General features: G+C 40.7%; 1 protein-coding gene across 3 annotated transcripts in view; it reads left to right on the top strand.

Moving 5' to 3' along the window:
• The window catches only part of cherp (calcium homeostasis endoplasmic reticulum protein), a 94,156-nt gene that overhangs the window by 9,280 nt on the left and 60,584 nt on the right, over nt 1-24,292 (top strand). For all 3 annotated transcript variants that reach the window (XM_072244544.1, XM_072244543.1, XM_072244545.1), the window contains exons 3-7: nt 13,127-13,365; nt 14,169-14,306; nt 15,877-16,028; nt 17,960-18,071; nt 20,030-20,119. In XM_072244544.1, coding sequence (XP_072100645.1) covers nt 13,127-13,365; nt 14,169-14,306; nt 15,877-16,028; nt 17,960-18,071; nt 20,030-20,119 — 731 coding nt within the window. The remainder of the gene's footprint in view (nt 1-13,126; nt 13,366-14,168; nt 14,307-15,876; nt 16,029-17,959; nt 18,072-20,029; nt 20,120-24,292) is intronic.

Genomic DNA, 24,292 nt, shown 5'->3' with positions numbered 1-24,292 from the left:
CCAAAGTGCAAATATTATCGAAGTATATATACTGTATACAACCTTGAGATTCGTCTTCTTGCAGGCAGCCACAAAACAAAGAAACACGGTAGAACCCTTTTCAAAAAAAAACAAACTGTGTAAACCTTTTTTTCTAAATAAAACAAGTAAACAAATAAAACAGAGAACGTTATCGGCAGAGTCTCCAATTTGTGTCCATAGCTTTGGGGCCCATTCAACATTGAGGTGAGCGAAAATTGGTCAGGACCCCAACAATTGCTCCCAAACCTGGTGGCGTGGGACCCAAGATGGTAGCAACAAGAAAAGAGGGAGACCGGTCAAATGCAGACGGATGGCACTGAACACCTGTCAGTCTTCCACTCTTGTCCTTGACAATTTTAATCTTGCTTGATGCTTTAGTCAGTGTGGAATAATGGAGTCAACCATGGGTTCATGTTCACCCATCAGGTCGCTACACAGTGTCCATCCCCAGTGCTGGCTGTACCTGGATTCTCAAGAGTCCAGTTTGCTGAATCCCTCAAAAGATCGCAAAAGCCCCAGTTTGTTAAGTCAGCTCAAAAGTATATCCTTAAAAGGGTTATTACTTTACTTTATTTCTTTATTGTCGCCAAACAATTGATACTAGAGCGTACAATCATCACAGCAATATTTGATTCTGCGCTTCGTGCTCCCTGGAGTACAAATCAATAGTAAATATAATAAAAAATTTAAATTATAAGTCATAAATAGAAAATAGAAAAGGGAAAGTAAGGTAGTGCAAAAAAACCGAGAGGCAGGTCTGGATATTTGGAGGGTACAGCCCAGATCCGGGTCAGGATCCGTTCAGTAGTCTTATCACAGTTGGAAAGAAGCTGTTCCCAAATCTGGCTGTACGAGTCTTCAAGCTCCTGAGCCTTCTCCCGGAGGGAAGAGGGACGAAAAGTGTGTTGGCTGGGTGGGTCGTGTCCTTGATTATCCTGGCAGCACTGCTCCTACAGCGTGCGGTGTAAAGTGAGTCCAAGGACGGAAGATTGGTTTGTGTGATGTGCTGGGCTGTGTTCACGATCTTCCGCAGCTTCTTCTGGTCTTGGACAGGACAACTTCCATACCAGGTTGTGATGCACCCTAGAAGAATGCCTTCTACGGTGCATCTATAAAAATTAGTGAGGGTTTTAGGGGACAGGCTAAATTTCTTTAGCTTTCTCAGGAAGTAAAGGCACTGGTGGGCCTTCTTGGCCGTGGACTTTGCTTGGTTGGACCAAGTCAGGTGATTTGTGATATTGACCCCAAGGAACTTAAAGCTTTTGACCTGTTCCACTTGCGCACCACCGATGTAAATGGGGTCGTGCAGTCCACTACTCCTTCTGAAGTCAACAACCAATTCCTTCGTCTTGCTGATGTTGAGGGATAGGTTATTGTCTTTGCACCATGCCACCAGGTTCTTAATTTCCTCTCTGTACTCAAACTCATCATTACTTGAGATACAGCCTACAATTCTGGTGTCATCAGCAAACTTATGTATTAAGTTCGATGGAAACTTGGCTACACAATCATGGGTGTACAGTGAGTACAACAGGGGGCTGAGTACACAACTTTGTGGGGCACCGGTGCTCAGAGTGATTGTAGAGGAGAGCTTGTCCTCTATTTTTACAGCCTGGGTCCTGTCTGTGAGGAAGTTGAAGATCCATCTGCAGATCTGAGTGCTAAGGCCCAGGTTCTGGAGCTTAGAAATCAAGTTATTTGGAATGATGGTATTCAAGGCAGAGCTGCAGTCAATGAAAAGGAGCCTTACATATGCGTCTTTATTCTCCAGGTGTTCTAAGTAGGGCCAGAGAGATGGCATCTGCTGTTGTCCTGTTGCTCCGGTAGGCGAATTGCAAAGCGTCGAGGTTGACCGGTAGGCTGTGGTTGATGTGTGCCATAACCATTCGCTTGAAGCGCTTCATAGCAATTAGGGGTTACAGGTTGCAGCAATTGCAGTTCAGAAGTAAATCTAAAAGAGTATGTAGTAGTTCTGTGAGCTGTCTGCAATACATTGTTGTTGGTCACTGGCACAAGGTCTTTCTGTATTTAGTACTTGCTAGAATCCTACCAAAAATTAATTTTTTTAGTCCTTTCACATTTTTCAGGATTAAATTCCCTCTGCCATGTTGCAGCTATATAGGACCCTGGTCAGACCCCACTTGGAGTACTGTGCTCAATGCTGGTCATCTCACTACATGAAGGACGTGGAAAGCATAGAAAGGTTGCAGAGGAGATTTACAAGGACGTTGCCTGGATTGGGGAGCATGCCTTATGAGAATAGGTTGAGTGAACTCGGCCTTTTCTCCTTGGAGTGACGGAGGATGAGAGATGACCTGACAGAGGTGTACAAGATAATGAGAGGCATTGATCGTGTGGATAATCAGAGACTCTTTCCCAGGGCTGAAATGGCTAGCACGAGAGGACACAGGTTTAAGGTGCTTGGAAGTAGGTTCAGAGGAGATGTCAGGGGTAAGGTTTTTGCACAGAGAGTGGTGAGTGCATGGAATGGGTTGCCGGCGACGGTGGTGGAGGCGGATGCGATACGGTCTTTTAAGGGACTCCTGGACAGGTACATGGAACTCAGAAAAATAGAGGGCTATGGGTAACCCTAGGTAATTTCTAAAATAAGTATATGTTTGAGACAGCATTGTGGGCTAAAGCGCCTGTATTGTGCAGTAGGTTTTCTATGTTTCTAAAATCTAATCCTGATAAAGGATCTCGGCCCGTAATATTGACTATTTATTCTTTGTCATAGATGCTGCCTGACCTGCTGAGTTCTTCAAGTATTTTGCGTGTACTGCTTTGGATTTCCAGCATCAGCAGAATTTGTTTATATTCTAGTGCTTAGTTACAAATGTCCAAGTATGTATAGACTTCAGTTATAGTTCACAAATAAAGAGATCTTACATGTTATAGGTATACTCAATTGAGAGAAATACAACAATGTGCTAGGTTATTTGAAGAGATTGTTTGGTATACCCCCGATATTTTCACCGGAGCCATGTTCAAGATAGCTATGAGAATTCATGTAACCAGTGAAGGTTAACGTGACAGTTATTTTAATGTACAAGGAACCTCTCAGCTTGTGAGCTTAAAGCTGCTCTCTGTGGCATCAAGCAGAAATGAGTGTAGAAAGTCACCTTTTGTTGCAGCTTTTGTACCAGATTAATGCATTTTAATCAGTATGTAGTGTAGCAAGGGATTGGTGAAAGTGCATGCAGCAGCTGTAGTATGTTTGGGAGGAAAAAACGACTTTGCACCCAAGGTTCCCACAGCACTGCACCACTAGGGATTTATTTGCCCTGTAGAATAAAATGATTACTCAATAATTCCATTACCGTTGTCATGCAACTAGTTCAGCTGTTATTAACTATCAAGTTGCTCTGAAATGAATTAGCTGGATTGCTTTTTGGCCGGCAATTGTAATGTTCACCTACTAAAATAGTAGGCTGAGTGTTATCACCAAAGCACTTCAAGTCACACGGACACGACATCAAAGTAATTTCAAGGTTTATTCTAGAATGGATGTAAGAGTCATTTTCAGTTGAAGAGAGTTTGTTACCATAATGAGATGTGCTATACTGGAAGCGTACAATATAGAGCAGAGCCCAAAACCTTTACTTTATAATTTTGCAATTGACCAGAACTGACCAGTAGCTCAGTAATCCTGCATAGTCAAATAAAATGCTTTCTTCATGCCACCTTTGAGCACACAAATGAGTGCTTCCCTTTAAAACTCTATTTCAAGCCATTATCATAGAAACATAGACATAGAAAACCTACAGCAGAATACAGGTCTCATATAGCTGTAACATTACCTCTCGGCTCTTGAACTCAGTCCCACAACTGATGACAGCCAATACACCGTATGCCTTCTTAACCACACAGTCAACCTGCACAGCAGCTTTGAGTGACCTGTGGACTCGGACCCCAAGATACCTATGATCCTCCAAACTGCCAAGAGTCTTACCATTAATACTATATTCTATCATATTTGACCTACCAAAATGAACCACCTCACACTTAATCTGGGTTGAACTCCATCTGCCACTACTCAGCCCAGTTTTGCATCCTATCAATGTCCCGCTGTAACCTCTGATAGTCCTCTACACTATCCACAACACCCCCAACCTTTGTGTCATCAGCAAGGTTACTAACCCATCCCTCCACTTCCTCATCCAGGTCATTTATAAAAATAACAAAGAGAAGGAGACCTAGAACAGATCCCTGAGGCACACCGCTGGTCACCGACCTCCATGCAGAATATGACCCGTCTACAACCACCCTTTGCCTTCTGTGGGCAAGCTAATTCTGGATCCACAGAGCAAGGTCCCCTTAGATCCCATGCCAACTTGATGCTTTCCAAAAGCTCCAGCACATCCTCTTTTTTACTGTCTATATGCTCAAGCTTTTCAGTCTGCTGTAAGTCATCCCTATAATCGCCAAGGTGCTTTTCCATAGTGAATAATGAAACAAATGATTCATTAAGTACTTCAGCTACCTCCTCCGGTTCCATACACACTTTTCCACTGTCACACTTGATTCGTCCCATTCTCTCATGCCTTATCCTCCTGCTCTTCACGTACATTTTGAAAGCTTGTAGGTTAAATTTAAATTTTAAACATGCGAATTGGTACATTATTTCCACAAAAGATTATGTATCTCCATAATTTTAAGTTTCTAATTGGGGCATCAGAAAATTAAAAAAAAAATAGAACCAGGAGCAGACCTTTGGGCCCTACATGTCTGCTTCCTTATTCAATAGGATCATAGTTGATTTATTTTTAACCTGTCTGCCACTTGTAGAGTCATAGAGTTATACTGCATAGTTTTCCTGCATTAATCCTATATCTCTTAATTCCTTTAAGATAAAAAAAATCAGTATCCGAATCAGAAACAAGAGAAAATCTGCAGATGCTGGAAATCCAAGCAACACACAAAATGCTGGAGGAATTCAGCAGCTGGAGGAACTTTTTGGATCGACTGTACTTTTTTTCCACAGATGCTGCCTGGCCTGCTGAGGTCCTTCAGCATTTTGTGTGTGTTGCTCAGTATGCGAATCAGGTTTAATATCACTTGCATATGTCATGAAATTTGTTAACTTTGTCGCAGCAGTGCAATGCAATACATAATAAATATAGAAAACTGAATTATAGTAAATATATGTTTATATGTTAAGTTAAAATAAGTAATTCAAAAACAGAAAATAATTTTTTTGAAGTGTTGAGGTTGTGTTAATTTAGAAATTGAATGGCAGAGGGGAAGAAGCTGTTCCTGAATTGCTGAGTTCGTGCCTTCAGGCTTTTGTACCTCCTTCCTGGAGGTAACAATAAAAGGGCATGTCTTGGATGGTGGGGGTCCTTAATGATGGACGCTGTCTTAGAAACTTAGAAATAGGTGGAGGAGTAGGCCATTTCGCCCTTCGAGCCTGCACCGCCATTCAGTATGATCATGGCTGATCATCTAGCTCAGAACCCTGTACCAGCCTTCCCTCCATACCCCCGATCCCTTTAGCCACAAGGGCCATATCTAACTCCCTCTTAAATATAGCCAATGAACTGGCCTCAACTGTTTCCTGTGGCAGAGAATTCCAGAGAATTTCTCTCTGTGTGAAGTTTTTCCTAATCTCGGTCCTAAAAGACTTCCCCTTTATCCTCAAACTGTGACCCCTCGTTCTGGAAGAGGCACTGCTCCTTGAAGATTTCTTGGCTACTTTGGAGGCTAGTATCCATGATGAAGCTGACTAATTTTAATTTTAGAATTCTCTGCAACTTACTTTGATCCTGTGCAGTAGCCCTCTCCCCCTCCTCCCGCGTACCAGATGGTGATGCAACCAATCAGAATGCTCTCCACAGTACATCTGTAGCAGTTTTTGAGAGTTTCATTCCTTCAGTAACACACATCACAGTTGCTGGTGAACGCAGCAGGCCAGGCAGCATCTCTAGGAGGAGGTACAGTCGACGTTTCGGGCCGAGACCCTTTGTCAGGACCAGGTCGACATTTCACGTCGACTGTACCTCTTCCTAGAGATGCTGCCTGGCCTGCTGCGTTCACCAGCAACTTTGATGTGTGTTGCTTGAATTTCTAGCATCTGCAAAATTCCTCGTGTTTGCGTTTTTAAATTTCATTCCTTCTAAAGTTACTTCATTCTAGTTTTCTCTTCAAGTACTTATGTTATACAGTATTACTTTATCATGTTAGTTTTAAATTAAACTAATATTTGCTTTTTCAACCTATCAACCTGACCTCCTATAAAACATACCAAAGCATCTTTCTATAGTTAGATCTCAATATCCAACCCTGTCTCCATTGTTCGTAAAATTTGTACCCTATCTAACTTCTCCTTTTCATTTACTGCTTCTCCAACCTGTTGTCACATGTACAGTGAAAAGCTTGTCTGTTTTAAACTTCATTTAAGCTGTCCTTTTCCTACCCCACCCCAGACCCTGAAGCACTTTTTCCATTTTATTTTGGCAATTTTTCTCTGGACTCTCTTTCCTAAGAGCACTCTCTTTGAAACACCAGGTCCCACCTTTGTTTTTGTTATCCATTTCCTCCCTTTGCTTTCCATGCCATTCATCTTCCACAACGCCACTCGCTTTCTCAAATGGAAATGGTTCTGAGCCGTTGCTGGATATGGTGCAGATGTGAGATTTGGTTATAATTACAGCAGGACTTGGATTAAAAATGAAGGACACTAGACAAGTTCATTTTATTTATATAATGTGTAATGTTATGTCGTGATAAAAGATCCACAGGGAAGAGTGGATGTAGTGGGATAACATTTTGCATTAAACACAGTGCTAGGATCACCTGTACAGAAAAGTAAAGTTAACATTTCATGTCAATTAACTTCCAAAAGAAATGAACAAGTAACGGTGACAGGACTAGTATGGTGATTAGAAAATTAAGTACCAAAGCAGTTACTCCCTCTGGATACCATCTCTCCAACACAAAAGAGACCATCTTCTGAATGAAGTATGAATTTGAAGTTCAAGCATATTTGTGCTTAACCTGGAAGCAATGATTGGGGTCCTGAAAATAGGAAGGGAAGTGGTAAATGATGTAAGTGGTATCTCCAATATTTGCATGAGAAGTTGTGGGAGGTATTGAAAGACTTGGAAGAATCTCTAATTTGGAAAAATTTGGAAGAATGCTCTACAAGAAACTGCAGGGAGTTGTGGACACAGTTCAACAAATCACTGGAACTAACCTCCCCTCTGTGGACTCTTCTTGTCGCCTCAGTAAAGCAGCCAGCATAATCAAATACTCCACCCACTCGGGATATTCTCTCTTCTCTGCTTTCCCTTTGGGCAGGAGATACAAAAGCCTGGAAGAACAGAGTCAAGGACAACTTCCACCCCACTGTTATCAGACTCTTGAATAGACGGTTTGTATGATAAAATGGAATCTTGGCTTCATAATCTACCTCGTTATGATCTTACACTTTATCATTTAATTGCACTGCTTTGTTATGGTTTTATCTTAGTGTACCTCAATACACTGTGTAATCATTTGATCTGTATAAACAGTATGTAAGACAAGCTTTTCACTGTACATGTGACAATAAGTCAATACCAAGAATGTCGAGAGAGTTCCATAGTGAATGATGGTACTTTTGGAATTTGGTGTGAAATGTGTTCTGCAGTGAGATTATGTTGGAGGTATTAGGAGTTAGTGAACGATCTTTTGCATGTGGGGTTAGGTGGGGTGTTAAATGAGAATAAGGAAATCTTTATCCTTGATCGTAATCACCAGGGTTTCCTTAAGGAAATATCTTGCTTGATAATCTGTTGGAATCCTTTGAAGAAGTGACCAGTAGGATAGACAAGAATTGGTGGATGTTGTGTACTTGGATTTTCAGAAGGCCTTTGACAAGGTTCCACACGTGAGACTGCTTAACAAGTTAAGAGCCCATGGTACTACTTGAAAGATTCTTGCATGGATGAAGCATTGGCTGATTGACAAGAGGCAAGGAGTCATTAAAACGGGCATGGTGCCGGAGGACTGGCATATTGCTCATGTCGTTCCACTGTTTAAAAAGAGTTCTAAGAGTAAACCTAGCATTATTGGCCTGTGAGTTTGACATCAGTGGTGGGTAAATTGATGGAAAGTATTCTTAGGGATGGTATATATAATTATCTGGATAGACAGGGTCTGATTAGGAACAGTCAACATAGATTTGTGCATGGAAGGTGATGTTTGACAAATCTTATTGAATTTTTTGAAGAGGTTACTAGGAAAGTTGAAGAGGGTAAAGCAGTAGATGTTGTCTATATGGACTTCAGTAAGGCCTTTGACAAGGTCCCACACGGAAGGTTGGTTAAGAAGATTCAATCATTAGGTATTAATATTGAAGTAGTAAAATGGATTCAGCAGTGGCTAGATGGGAGACGCCAGAGAGTAGTGGTGGATAACTGTTTGTCAGATTGGAGGTCGGTGACTAGTGGTGTGCCTCAGGGATCTGTACTGGGTCCAGTGTTATTTGTCATATACATTAATGATCTGGATGATGGGGTGGTAAATTGGATGAGTAAGTATGCAGATGATACTAAGATAGGTGGAGTTGTGGATAATGAAGTAGGTTTTCAAAGCTTGCAGAGAGATTTAGGCCAGTTAGAAGAGTGGGCTGAAAGATGGCAGATGGAGTTTAATGCTGATAAGTGTGAGGTGTTACATTTTGGTAGGTTCTAATCAAAATAGGACATACATGGTAAATGGTAGGGCATTGAAGAATGCAGCAGAGCAGAGGGATCTTGGAATAATGGTGCATCATTCCCTGAAGGTGGAATCTCATGTGGATAGGGTGGTGAAGAAAGCTATTGGTATGCTGGCCTTTATAAATCCGAGCATTGAGTATAGGAGTTGGGATGTAATATTGAAATTGTACAAGGCATTGGTGAGGCCCAATTTGGAGTATTGTGTACAGTTTTGGTCACTGAATTATAGGAAAGATGTCAACAAAATAGAGAGAGTACAGAGAAGATTTACTAGAATGTTACCTGGGTTTCATCACCTAAGTTACAGAGAAGGGTTGAACAAGTTGGGTCTTTATTCTTTGGAACGTAGAAGGTTGAGGGAGGACTTGGTAGAGGTATTTAAAATTATGAGGGGGATAGAGTTGACGTGGATAGGCTTTTTCCATTGAGAGTAGGGGAGATTCAAACAAGAGGACATGAGTTGAGAGTTAAAGGGCAAAAGTTAGGGGTAACATGAGGGAGAGCTTCTTTACTCAGAGAGTGGTAGCTGTGTGGAACGAGCTTCCAGCAGAAGTGGTTGAGGCAGGTTCGATCTTGTCGTTTAGAGTTAAATTGGACAACTATATGGACAGGAAAGGAAAGGAGGGTTATGGGCTGAGTGCAGGTTGGTGGGACTAGATGAGAGTAAGAGTTCGGCACGGACTAGAAGGGCTGAGATGGCCTGTTTCCATGCTGTAACTGTTATATGGTTATAAAGAGGAGCCTTTTTCTGGTTGGCTAATGGTGACTGGTGGTTTTAGTCATAGTCATACTTTATTGATCCTGGGGGAAATTGGTTTTCATTACAGTTGCACCATAAAAAATAGTAATAGAACCGTAAATAGTTAAATAGTAATATGTAAATTATGCCAGTAAATTATGAAATAAATCCAGGACCAGCCTATCGGCTCAGGGTGTCTGACCCTCTAAAGGAGGAGTTGTAAAGTTTGATGGCCACAGGCAGGAATGACTTCCTATGACGCTCTGTGCTGCATCTCGGTGGAATAAGTCTCTGGCTGAATGTACTCTTGTGCCCACCCAGTACATTATGTAATGGATGGGAGACATTGACCAAGATGGTGTGCAACTTAGACAGCATCCTCATTTCAGACACCACCATGAGAGAGTCCAGTTCCATCCCCACAACATCACTGGCCTTACAAATGAGTTTGTTGATTCTGTTAGTGTCTGCTGCCCTAGCACACAACAGCAAACATGATAGCACTGGCCACCATAGACTCGTAGAACATCCTCAGCATCATCCGACAGATGTTAAAGGACCTCAGTCTCCTCAGGAAGTAGAGACGGCTCTGACCCTTCTTGCAGATAGCCTCAGTGTTCTTTGACCAGTCCAGTTTATTGTCAATTCGTATCTCCAGGTATTTGTAATCCTCCACCATGTCCACACTGACCCCCTGGATGGAAACAGGGGTCACCGGTACCTTAGCTCTCCTCAGGTCTACCACCAGCTCCTTAGTCTTTTTCACATTAAGCTGCAGATAATTCTGCTCACACCATGTGACAAAGTTTCCTACCGTAGCCCTGTACTCAGCCTCATCTCCCTTGCTGATGCATCCAACTATGGCAGAGTCCACAGGGGTCTGTGTTGGGACTGATTTTTCTGTTGTATAGCAATGATTTGGATGACAGTATTGATGGTTTTGTGTTCAAGCTTGCAGACGATATAAAGATAGATGAAGGGGCAGGTAGTTTTGAGGAAGTAAAAAGGCTGTAGAGGGACGGACAGATTAGGAGAATGGGCTGCTGATGGAATGCAGTGTCGGGAAGTGTATGGTCATGCACTTTTTAGACTATTTTCTGAATGGAGAGAAAATTCAAAATCTGAGGTGCAGAGGGATTTGGGAGCCATTTTGCAGGATTCCCTAAAGCTTGAGGAAGGCAAATGTGATGTTAGCATTCACTTAGAGAAGACTAGAAAATAAAAGCAAGGATGTAATGTTGAGGCTTTATAAAGTTCAGGTGAGACCTCACTTGGATTATTGTGAACAGTTCTGGGCTTTTTATCTAAAAAAGGATATGCTGATATTGGAGAGAGTTCAAAAAAGGTTCACAAAAATGATTCCAGGATTGGGAGACTCGGTATATGGGGAGCTTTTGATGGCTCTGGACCTCTACTCACTGGAATTCAGAAGAATGAGGGGTGACTTCATTGAAACCTGTCAAATGTTGAAGAGCCTCATCAAATGTTGATGTGGAGATGTTTCCTATGGTGGGGAAGTCAAGACAGAAGACACAGCCTCAGAATAGAGGGGCATCCTTTTAGAATGGAGATGAGGAGGAATTTCTTTAGCCGGATGGTGGTGAGTCTATGGAATTTGTTGCCACAGGTGGCTGTGGAGCCTAAGTCGTTGGGTGTATTTAAGGCAGAGGTTGATAGATTCTTGATTACTCAGGGCATGAAGGGATATGGGGAGAAGACAGGAGATTGGGGCTGAGAGGGAAGATGGATCAATCGTAACGAAATGGAAGGCCAAATGGCCTAATTCTGCTCCTATATCTCATGGTCTTATGGAATTTGAGTGCAATTAAATACATTGGATTCTGGTTAACTAGGACACATTGGGATCAGTACATTTTGGCTCAATTAAGCAGCTGCTCCAAGTAGCTGAAGTTTCAAGGAAATATTTAAAAAAGTATAATAAAGACAAACTTGAGTAACAAATTATGTATTTAAATGAAGTACTGATTAAATTAGAGCAGTACCAATGGTGCTGTGATACTATAAAACTGTGTATTAGTTCCTAATAGTTATCGACAGAGGAATTCATCAGTGTATGCAATGAATAAAATCAACGCAGACACCAAGTTCAGATAATGGAATGCCTTCATACAATGCTATCGATAATTGCATCCTCCAAATCTTCATTTTCACTGTAACATTCAAGATAATGGTGATACCTTAAAATTCTTTGTATTTTCTAACTTGTTGAAGCAATGAAATTGTTTCATTTTCTCTCCTGGCTGTTTTTGGCATCTAGAAGCCTGAATGCTTGAAACCATAGTGAGCAAAGCAGTTTGCAATCATCTTACTGCTTATTTCTTGCCAACTATCAGTGACAAAAATCACTGCTTTTTGAACACACAATTGATGCCATCCAAGCACAGTGTAGCATCTGACGGCCACACAAATGTGTGCAACTAACTCTAGTTAGATCCTGCTCGGCAACAGTGTCCCAATTACGCAGCATAATGTTCCAGATAAACAAAGGGTATCACGGCAATTTTCTCCATTAGTTTTTGTTTTTTAAGAGTTGTCTCAAATAACCAATTGCCTACTTAACTGGAATCTTTTGTATCTGCAGTAACTGATAGAATAGAATGCACTTGCTAGTACTGAAGTACATTTTCACAGCAAATGAAGAAATGCTGTGGCACACAAGTCATTTTCTGCACCAAAATTGTTTCTAGTTTTCATTGAAGAAAGAATTTTTGGACAGCATAAATTTTCCATTCATATAATGTGGAGTTACTTTAAGACATGCTGTGGCACTGATTTATGAGGATCTTGAGAGGACGTTCAGTCTTGTTTACATTTCAAGAATTTTTCAGTTCTGTGCAATTCCTGAATTAGTTAATCCAAAAACAAAATACTCTATATGTTGGAAATCCTTTAAAAAAAAGTCTTTAAGTGCTAGAATAGCTCAGCAGGCCAGGCTGAGGGAAGCAATATTAATGTTTCAGATTGAGGAAGTGTTAGTTGCTAGAAATTCATATGTTTTGTGATACAGCAAAAAAAGGAAAGAAAGAACAAAGTGAATGACTTCCATCTGTGCAATTTATAACATTTGATTGATAACCTTCCCTAGTTATGATGAAAGTTCATGGACCTGAAACATTAACTGTTGTTGGCTGACCTGTTTCCAAAATTTTATATCTTTATGTTCTGAAGATGTCACAGATTTAATTAGGGATGACCTTTGACTAGCTGCAACAAAATTTGTAGTGGCACCTTTGAGGTTAAGTCCTGCATAAGCTTTGGTTTTGCTGAGGGTAAAATAATGTGCAGCTGCATCTCAAGCAGCTTTTATGGATGAAATGTAGGTAGGGCATCGCGTAGTGTAGCAGTTAGATGATGCCATTACAGCTCAGGGCTTTGGAGTTTAATTCCAGCACCTTCTGTAATGAGATGGTAAGTTTGCGCCATGACCTCATGGATGATCTGCAGGTGCTCTGGTGTCCTCCCATAGTCCAAACACGTACTGTTTGGTAGGTAAATTGGTAATTGTAAATTGTCCTGTGATTAGGCTAGTGTTAAATGGGTAGGTTACTGGGCAACATGTAATTGAAGTCATTTGGCATTTATTATTTACATTGCAATGGATTTCAAAATGTTAGAATATTTGATGTCTGTTTTTCATTTGCAGTGTTGTGCAATCCATCAGGACAAGAAAATGAGCCACCGACTCAAATCCCTGTGCCAACCCCAATCCAAGCCCCAATTCCAACCCCACCTTCCACTACTATGCCAGCCCCAGCCTCTGCTCCAACCCTGTCCCAGCCTCCCACTCCTCCAGGTCCAGGCCAATCACAACTGGAGGAGCTGATTCAGCAGAGTCTGTGGAATCTCCAGCAGCAGGAGCAGCATCTCCTTATGCAAAGACAGGTCAGTTACCACAGTTGACAGCAGTTAGTGGATCAATTCAGAACACCCACCCAGGAAATTAAGCCAGTTCAACAAGTGTTTGCATATTCATTTGACAGTGTTTCCATCAGAAACTTGAGCAGTTGTTCCACTGGTGCACATGCTCTTAAGCAATTAGGATGAAAGGTGATCTAAGAGGGCAAAAATGATAAACTGCTTTGAAAGAAAAAAATATTTCCTCCGGTAGTAGTGTCCAAAACATAAATGGCATGGTTTGTTTACTAACTATTTCAAAAATCATTTTTTTCCATAGAGAGTAGCAGAAATCTGAAAGTCTTCCCAGAAAAGGTTGTGGATGCTGGGTGTTTGTTGACATTTTTTTGAAATTGAGACCAGTAGATTGATTAAGTAAAAATGTAGAGGGTTTTGAATCTATGGACTTTACATGTGTAATGGCTTTAATAAAGTCTGGTTTCCTAGGGTCCTTCACACATACTGTTCATCAAACAAAAATCATGAGTGCGTCACTAATGAGTAGAATATCCTAGTTCTCTTCCTTCATTTTATCGCAGCCGACTTGGCTCACTGTGTGATTTGAAGGGACAGAACTTGGTAGTAATTATTTGTTGAGAGATGGAGTGTTTTGTAAGGCAGGGCAGCTATCTATTGGGGGTTGCAGAGAAAAAGAAAAGCGGAGGTTTGGAAGTAGCAATGATTTAAAGTGGGGGTGGGGGCGATTTAGTAATTTTTACTTTGACCCTGCTTTAGAAATGCCTTTTTAAATTCCTTTTCTGTCTCTAATGGAGCTGTTTATTTTTCCTTAGGAGCAAATAACTGCAGCAATAGCCTTGGCAATGGAACAGCAAATTCAGAAGCTTCTGTCAGAGACACAGCTGGACATGACCGAATTTGACAATCTGTTACAGCCAATTATTGACACTTGTACCAAAGATGCCATTTCTGTATGCTGCCTCTTATTATCTCGTTCTGAACATGCTTTCTTTCCATGGAACTGCATTAATCCAGCAGTTATACTTAACTCTGGTTCAAATGAAAATTACAACTTGGCTAAATAATTGCATTTTTTGGTGAAATTAAAAATATTCAGTTTGGTGGGCTGTATAATACAAGTAGAGGCAGAACTTCCAAGCTGTTTTCATCATAATTGCTGAGGCAAACAATTCAGAAAAGTCCAATCCCTGAACAATGTTATCTAGCAGTAGTTACATCACCATGATCAGTATTTTTGGAATGTGCTTTTATCTCCATGGACATTCAGTGTTGGCAGTAACCACATATAGTACCAGGTTTCAGTTTCCGCAGTTGTCTGTAGGGAGATTGAATGTTTTCCTTTTAACCATGTGGGTTTCCTCCAGGTGCTCTGGTTTTCTGCCACAGTGCAAAGACATACTGGTCAGTAGCTTAATTGTAAATTGTCCCGTGATTAGGCTACGTTTAAATGAGGAGGATTGCTGGGTGGCGTGGCTCATAAGGCCAGAAGGGCCTATTCTGTGCTATATCTCATAAATCAATAATTAAATAAATGCCTACCATTATATCATTGGCTTTGACATTGAGAATTATTGTTATTTCTCAGAGTATTACCCATGTTCTCATTTGTGATGGCTCAGAACAAATCAGAGCAGACATGATTACTACTAATGCAGCCATTTTAGTAGTCATAATTACTTGACTATTTTTTTCAAGGATTTCAAATATTACCTAAATAGATGAGCGTGTTTGTTACTTTTTATTTTTTTTTCCTTATGGGAAGAATTCCTTCTAAACTAGTATGTTTTAGTGTTATATCAATGTGCATCATCACTGCTTTCACACCAATCATCACAAATAATTGTAGCCACCTGCAGTTTACTCATATCAAATAATTCAAATTTCCCTCTAGGGATCGTCCAAGTGAGAGAACATCTAGAATGCTGAAGCTTGTTTTTTTTTCTGTTTAGGTAGATTTGCATGCAATTGTAGTGAGCAATCATTGTTCTTTTACCAGAATGTTAATAATAAGTGATATATTGCATAAAATTTAACTACTGCTTTGAATAATTTCCATGTTAGTGACTTACTGGTACTTGCACCAAATCCAGTAATGTCTTCCACCAATTGGATCATTCATTTTCCATGGATAATAGCATAAAAATGCTAGTGCTAAATTTGATTGTTCAAAGCAGATTGTATGGGCATGTACCTGTTGTTTGAGCATCCTAATTATCACAAAATGCCACTTTTGGAGTATAGTTGGATGGAGCAAATGACTCAAAAGAGCATCATTGCATTCCCCTGAACTTTGATCACAATCTACTGAGCTTGGCTCTTTTTAACACATAGTAGCTCGGCTCCAAGATAACATCTACTTTCTGGCTTAAAATAAGGTAACAGCTGCCAGAAGAAATATAAAAGGGTATTGATAGTTTTTTGAGAAAGATGTTGAAGGTGACTGTTGCTTTGAAGTTCTTTCCCACAATTGACATGGCCGGGTTCTCTAATGTATTATCATTTTATTCCTTATTTCCTTAGGCTGGTAAGAACTGGATGTTTAACAATGCAAAAACTCCTCAACATTGTGAGCTGATGTCTGGTCATCTGAGGAACCGAATCACAGCTGAAGGAGCCCATTTTGAACTACGGCTCCATCTGATCTACCTGATAAATGATGTACTTCATCACTGGTTAGTATCTTAATTACATTACTAAAAATATTGGAAACATAGATGGAGACAGAAATTGGGTTGGGAAGTAATCCAGGATTTATCTTGTTTCAAATATTGAGTTCCAGTACTACCCAGATTTATTCCATTCTGCAGAATTTTTCAAGATTATAACAGTTCATCTAACTATTGCATGCAATGATAATGCTTAGGTTAATCCATCACGATGAGATGCAAATCCCAATTTTACAATCATGGCAGACACCAAAGAGGTTTGTGAAGGGGATTATAAAGCTACTGGGTATCATTTTTCTTCTATAACTTTGCACAACACTTTGTGACCACTTCCTGTGAATAATAAAAGGACCTAAAAAAAAGGTTTATTATGTTTAAAGGAAGTATAGTGCTTGGGAGCAGGGGCATGTGATAAGCACAAACTGGTATATTAATGCCAGGCTAGTTCTTTGCATATCTAGCCATTTCACATTAATAAATTGTACATACCAGGTGGCTGTAAGAGCCTTGATCTAATTCCAGACTAGGCAACTATTCTTTCTGAACTGCATTGTAACAAAAAAAAAGCTTAGAGGGTGGTTATATCAGTATATTATAACCTCACTTTGAGTACATCTGAACAGTAAATGCTGTCATGATAGTACAAGAAGTTGTTTGCAAATAGGAGCTGCAGATTCATATGTGTCTTTGTAGAATGGGGTACATATGTAGGTAAAACAGATCCTTGTGTTCATATCAAGAAGATCTGGATGTCACTGGCAAGATCAGCATTTATTTCTGAATTTTTTTTTTGCCCTTGGAAGTTAGTTGAGATTTGCCAAGATTTTTTGGTGAAGGCATTTCCAACATGCTCTTGGGTATGTAAATCCTAGAATTTACACCCTTTGATGATAAAGGACAAGTCAGGGTTATGGGGAGAGGTCAAGGTGTTGGTGCTCCCATTTGCCTGCTGGCATTATCCTTCTTAGTGTAGAGGTTGTAATAGGGTTGCTCGGATTGGGAGGTGCTGTCAAGATTAGCCTTGAGCTGGGAAGCCCTGTCAGGGTAGCCTTGGGCAAGTCACTCCAGTGCATATCTGTAGATAATACGGGAACAACTGTATGGAAGGAATAAACATTTAGGATAGTGGATAGAATGCCAATCAATGTTTGCTACTTTGTCTTGGATAGTGTTAATTTCTTGAGAGTTGTTGGCACTGTACTTGTTCATGTTGGTAGATTATTTCATTCTGCTCCCAATTTGTGCCTTAGGGTGCCAGGGGTGAGTCACATGCTACAGGGTAACCAGCTTCTGACCTACTTTTCTATCTATAGTATTTCTGAGGTAATATCAAGTCATCGGTGTCCCCCATGATATTGATAATGGCAGACTTGAGATGGAATGTCACTGAATGTCAAGGATAGTTGGTTAGATTCACTCTTGCTGGATATGGTCAATGCCTTGGCACTTTTATGTCTTGAATGATCCTTGCTCTCAGACCATGCCTGAGTGTTAACTAGTTCTTGGTGCATGCAGGCATAGGCTGCTTCATTTGCTCGGAAGTGCAAATGCAAATACACTTCACACAACCATCAGCAAATATCTACACTTCTCATAGAAACATATGCACAGAAACCACTATTTGGCCTAATATGTCTAGTCTGACCCATCATATTTTCCAGAACTTGACAGTTCATTTGCATATCCATATACCTGTTGAAAGATGTTAGGCAGTGTGTTCTAGACTCCAAACACCCACTGGGTGAAAAATTATTTACGCATCCTTTCTAAATCTCCCATCCTTACCTTAAACCCAAGCCATTTTGCAGTGGAAGGAAGGGCAACATTGAAGCATCAGATGTGCATGTATACAGAAACATCCTATTTCTGTCGTAATTAACTGAATTGTTTTTTCTTGCATTAGTACCTTACCTTCCCTATGTGTTTTGTGTACACAGTCAACGGAAACAAGCTCGAGACTTGCTCGCAGCACTGCAGAAAGTTGTGGTCCCCATTTACTGCACCAGCTTTCTTGCAGTTGAGGAGGACAAACAACAGAAGATTGCACGGGTAATTTTTTTCTACATCCTTAAGACAGTTTATTTCTGAGAAGGGTAGTGAGGTGATGTTCCTCATTTTAGTTTATAATTTTAAAAAGTGCACCAAAATTTGCATATTATAGGTATTTAAAAAGAGGTATTTTGTTACAGTCAAAGTCACTTAGATCCCATTTCTTCCACATTGTGGTGTTTAGGATTAACAGCAACTGAACTTCTTGACCATTTCTGCATTCTTTTATACATTCAGTTGCTGCCACATGATTAAGTGATTAGGTATTTGCATTAACGGGCAGTTGTAGGGTGTTCCTAATAAAGTGACCACTGAAGGTGAAACTATGGGGGAAATCGAAATCTTTTGTTAAAATGAGGTGATGTATCATTTGAAGTTATAAATGGACGGAACAATATGTAACACAGATAAAAGTTGCTGGTGAACGCAGTAGGCAAGGCAGCATCTCTAGGAAGAGGTACTGTCGATGGTTCAGGCCGAAACTCTTCGTCAGGCCCGAAACATCGACTATACCTCTTCCTAGAGATGCTGCCTGGCCTCCTGTATTCATCAGCAACTTTTATGTGTGTTGCTTGAAATTCCAGCATCTGCAGATTTCCTCATGTTTGCGAGAATAATATGTATCCTTCCCAGAAAGTGAGTTGTACATAGAGCAAGGGTAAAGTTCTCACAAGAGAGTTGAGAGCCTGCTAAATGCAAACTAGATTTGGAGATGAATGCAGAGAGATCTCAATTTTTGACGAATGGGTTTGAAAAGTAAGCGGAAGGAAAAAAGGATAATGGGATCTGAGAGTGGGAAATACACTAAAATTAGAGGAAAGGCAGGCCATGTTTATTTTGTACTTTTTGTGTAGTTAATGTGATCCTTGGGTTGTGTGTAATTCTAAGCCCACTATGACTAATAAGTTACAATGTGGAGGGAATACTATCTCCATTTGGTCAATGTAAGTGTAAAAAAAAATCAAATAAAGAGTCTTGAGCTTCACCTATCCATAGTCAACCTACCCTGCCCCTCCCTCCAGTTTGCAAGGACCACAGAGCAATGGGAAGCAGATTGGGCTTTTGTCCTTGAAAAGGCAAATATTAAGGTCAGAGGCCAGGAAAAGCATCACTTGAAATTAAGTAAAACAATCCTCTTTTATCCATTTCCCTATGAAACAATACCATATGTGGGAAAATAGAATGGTGCTGTAGTGTTAGTATGAGGTGTTGTACATCAAAATATCATTCTGCAGGCCGATATTATGTGTGCTTACAAACACAACTGCTTACACGTGTCATCTGTCATGATTCATGTCATCATACATGACAGATTTTTTTTAACCCTTTCAAAAACTGGAGGAATCTATTTAAGGCACTGCTCTTGCAACCTGTTGACAGCCAGTTACAAAAACAAATGTGGCAGTGCCACATGGCCATTCAGTTCCTATGAGAATTAAATCATTAAATATTCTTTAGAGAATTTTAATTGATGTGACAAAACTATAATGTCTTGCACGTGGCAAGATTCTGTCTCAGTCTTCTATTATGTATAAAACACTAGGGCAGGAAGTAGGAGACAAAACAGGCAAACGTTTAAAAATATACAGTGAATCTCTGAAGATGAAAAGCAAAATGTGTGCAACACCCATCCAAAGTGTTAACAATTGTCCTTTCTTTGTAAATGCTTCTCAGCCTGTTACATTTTTACAAGTTTTTTTTCCCATTCATAATATGATACAAACTAACACCACTGAGCTTCAGTGCAAGGCATGCACTAACGATCTGTAAACTGGCATTACCTGCATTGGTTACATGGTAAACAGTAGGGACAATGACTAATGAGTGATATTCCTAAAAGTATAAATAATCAAACAGGTATTTCATTTTGATGTGATGTGCATGTTCTGTCATAAAATTTATGATAGTATTACAGTAACATATTCCCTAACAACATTATTTTTGTTGATTTTTCATAGCTATTACAGCTGTGGGAGAAGAACGGTTACTTCGATGAATCCATTATTCAACAGTTACAGAGTCCTGCTCTTGGACTTGGGCAGTATCAGGTAAGTAACTATGCACTTTTGATAACTAGCAGTTAGGCTGTGATATCCAAAATGCAGTAAATAGGAACAAGAGTAGGTCTACTCCACTTTTTAATTGTATCTGATATCCACTTCAGCTCACTGTATCTCCCTTCTTCCTAATTTCTTGAGGTCTTTCCCCATTAGCCATGTATGTTGAGCAATATTTTTGAATTCAGTCAGCTTGCATGCTAAGTTATGGCTTGGTTATTATCAGTTTATTGTAGATTTGAGCTGGGAGTTAAAGATTGCAGAACAGACACATTTCATTGAATGGGGTCTTCTTGAGAGGAAGCAGAATCATGTTTAGTATCACTGCACGTGTCATGAAATTTTGTTGTTTTGCAGCAGCAATACATTGCAATACATAGTTAAATTGTCTATATTTTATAATAAGTATATATTTAAAAAAATTTAAAAAGTAGTACAAACAGAGAGGGGAAAATGGTAAGGTAGTGTTCATGGATTCATTGTCCATTCAGCAATCTGATGGTGGAAGGGAAGCTGTCCCTGAGACATTTAGTATATGACTTCAGGATCCTGTACCACCTCCTTGATGGCAGCGTAGGGAGACAGATGACACATCTTGATCCCAATAGAAACTGTTCTACATAATTCACAAACACCATAATTGAGTAGCTGTTTTCACTTTAAGAGACGGTGTCTGACATAATGACATCAGTGACTGTTTTTGGTTTCGTTGGTAATAGAAGTAAAGGGCTGAGGCTTTTGTTAAGCACAAAAAAAGACTCACATGTTTTATTGACAAGGTCCTACATTGGTGACCCCGAAGTTCTCAGACAATTCGAGAGATAGTTAACAACATGTCAATCAGTGCAGTCACATTAACACTGACTGAGCTTTGGGAGCAGCACGCTACAACGTGGTTTGCACAGGCAGAAGCCCAGTTTGTGCTGTGAGAGGTCACCGCAGAAAAAACATATTTTACTTACAAGACAGCAGTCACAGGCCTGTGGTTGGCTGACGTCAAGTTCAGGAACGCAGGATTTCTCTCCCGTCTGATACCTCAACCAGTCGCCCTCACCCAAAGTACCTGCAAACTGGAAACGTACTGTTCTTGACTTCATTCATAGCTTCTCGCATCCAGATGGGAAGGCTTTACAGGAACTGGTTGCTTTAAAGTTTATGTGGCACGGCCTGAGGAAGGATGTGCAAGACTGGAGCGTAGCCTGTGTTCGTCAGTGGGCAAAAATTAATTGTCATGTTGAGCCCCATCAGCATTTTTCGAGGCCCCTGAGTGATGGTTTGACCACGCCAATGAGGACCTGATTAGTCCTCCACCCCCCACCTCCCGCGGTTCATACATCTCCTTACCATGGTGGATTGTGCCGCCAGGTGGCCAAATATTGTTCCTCTTGCATCAATGGTGGCTGCAGATGTGACTCAAGCATTCATCAATACCAGGGTTGCATGGTCCAGTACCCCAACTGATATTTCTTTCAACCGCAGTTCCAAATTAATGTCATACCTCCGGGTCACAATGGCCCAGAAACTCAGCGTTAAATCGCATCACATCGCAGCATACAACCTGCAGCCAATGGCCAATGTGAGTGGTTTCACCTTTCCTTAAAGGCTGCTCTGAGGCCATCCTTGACAGACAAGTGTTGGCTCATCTCCTTCAGGTCCTGGTGGAGCACAGAATAGCTCCAGAAGAGGACCTGCAGTTCTCTGCAGCTGAGTTGATGTGTGGGCAGCCACTACAGGTGTTGGGTGATTTTATTCCCAATTTCATGACAGCCTGATCGACGTTTCAGCAGTGTTTTGCCCCTCTCAGTAAACTCAATTCTCGTATACCTATTTCCTGGCATACAGCACTCTTGAGTTCCAGTTGAACTATGTTCTACCTTGTTCATTTTGATCCACCATCAACACCCCTTCGAGCTCCTTTATGATGGCCCATTCCATGTTTTATAATGGGGCGCAAGATAGATATCTTTTTATTGTAGATGGGAAGGGTAAACCTGAATGTGTTTCTATAGATCGCCTTGAACTGGCCCTCCAAGACTTGGGTGGTTCCCTTGTATCATAACATGACTATGTGTGTGTGTGTGTGTGTGTGTCAGTACACCCCTGAACAAGACTGCTGTTACTCCAACCAGACGGCTCATATAAGCTCCAGACAGACTCTCAATGCTGGTTTTGGTGAATTCTGTGGGGTCCTGTGTAAGGTAATGTAGTTCGCAATAGAAACTGTTCTACATAATTCACTCATTGTGTTCACTTTAAGAGATGGTGTCTGATGTGAAGACATCAGACTTTTACCGCTATACCATTGAGAGCATACTCACCAACTGCAACTCAGTGTGGTATGGCAATTGTCCCATATTGGACCGCAAAGCACTCCAGCGTGTGGTGGAAACTGCCCAGTGGATTATCGGCACCCAATTGCCCACCATTGAGAGCATCTACCATAAACGCTGCCTGGGCAGGGCGAAAAGCATTATCAAGGATGCATCTCACCCTAACCATGGACTTTTTAATCTCCTCCCATCCGGTAGATGCTACAGGAGCCTCTGCTCACGCACCAGCAGGCATAGGAAGAACTTCTTCCCTGAGGCTGTGACCCTGCTGAACCTCACATCATAGCGCTAAGCAGTATTCCACCCATATTGTACTGTCTCAGTACTTTTATATTTGTGTGCTGTAGCACTTACTTTTTATTTGCAGTTATTTTGTAAATAACACTATTCCTTGCATTTCTGGTCAGATGCTAACTATTTCATTGGCTTTGTATCTGTACTCGGCAAAATGACAGTAAGGTTGAATTTAATCTAATAAGGCAAATGTTTTTGGCTTTGTTGGTAACGGAAGTAAAGGGCTGTGGCTTTGTTAAGCACATAAAACGACTCTTGCATGTTTTATTAACAAAATCCTACTGCAGTAATGAGAAGAGGGCATGTTCTGGGTGATGGGGATCCTTAATGATGGATGCCACCATTTTCAGGCATCGCTTTTTAAAGATATCCTCGATGTTGGGGAGGTTAGTGCCCATTATGGAGCTGGCTGAGTTTTCAGCTTAGAGACCATGGGACATAGGAGCAGGTTAGGCTGTTCGGCCCACTGAGTCTGCTCCACCACTCCATTATGGCTGATTAGTATTCCCCTCAACCGCATTCTCCTACCTTCTCCCCATAATTTTTGACACTTTTGCTAATCAAGAACCTATCAACCTCCCCTTTAAATATACTCAATTCCGTTGTTCAAATTGTTGACAAATAACATGGAAGGAAGTGGTCCCAATACCAACCCCTACCATCACTAGTCACCAGCAGCCAACCAGAATAGGGCCTCTCTATTCCGACTCTTCCCCTCCTGCCAGTCAGCCAATCTTCTATCTATGTTAGTATCTTTTCTGTAATACCATAGGCTCTTAGCTTGTTAGGTAGCCTCATACGCAGCCTCATAAGACAGGCTTAAATTCCTTTGTGAATTTCCAAGCCTCTTCTGGGGAGTCAAATCATTTTGGGAGAGCATTAGGTGGGGAAGTTCTCAAACGAGCTGGATGATGCAAAGAGGGATGACAGTTCTTCTTATAAAGTTCAGCCATCACTTCCTGATATTCTTTCTGCATAAACCTCTGGGGCAAAATCTTCAACTATGCAAACCTCTGCTCCATTATAAATTAGCTTCCCCCGCTTCCTAGCATCTCGAAGAATTGCTTCTTTAGTAGTAAAGTAATGCAAACATAAAATCACTGGGCGAGGTTTCAACTCAACAGAACACTTCGGGCGGAGAATTCGGTGAGCTCTATCTGTCATGGGAGGGGCTTCAAGTATCTCACTAAAAAGTGAGTATAGCATATTCATGAGAAACTTTAGTGGCTCACCGGTTTCCATGTTCTCAGGCAAACCCAGTATGCGTAAATTCATCCTACAACTTCTGCTTTCCAAATCAGTCACTTTCTTCTTAGTTCTTAATAATTCCAAAGAAACCTCAACAATTTTCTTTTCCATAGTAGATATCTTTAATTCTTGTTCATTAATTACTTGATTCACTGTCTCCAGTTCTCTTCCGATTCTATTAGTGTCCTTTTTAAGTGTCTGATATTGAAATTCTAGATTTCTCAAAGATTCCTGGACAGCAGAGACGTTTTTTCAAGTTTTTCGTTAGCATTCGTCAGTTTATCAATCTTGG

Source organism: Mobula birostris, chromosome 26, assembly GCF_030028105.1.
Source record: "Mobula birostris isolate sMobBir1 chromosome 26, sMobBir1.hap1, whole genome shotgun sequence".
In the NCBI taxonomy this organism is placed as follows: domain Eukaryota; kingdom Metazoa; phylum Chordata; class Chondrichthyes; order Myliobatiformes; family Myliobatidae; genus Mobula; species Mobula birostris.
The sequence above is the reverse complement of the archived record's forward strand: the minus strand, read 5'-3'. Positions and strand labels throughout refer to the sequence as shown.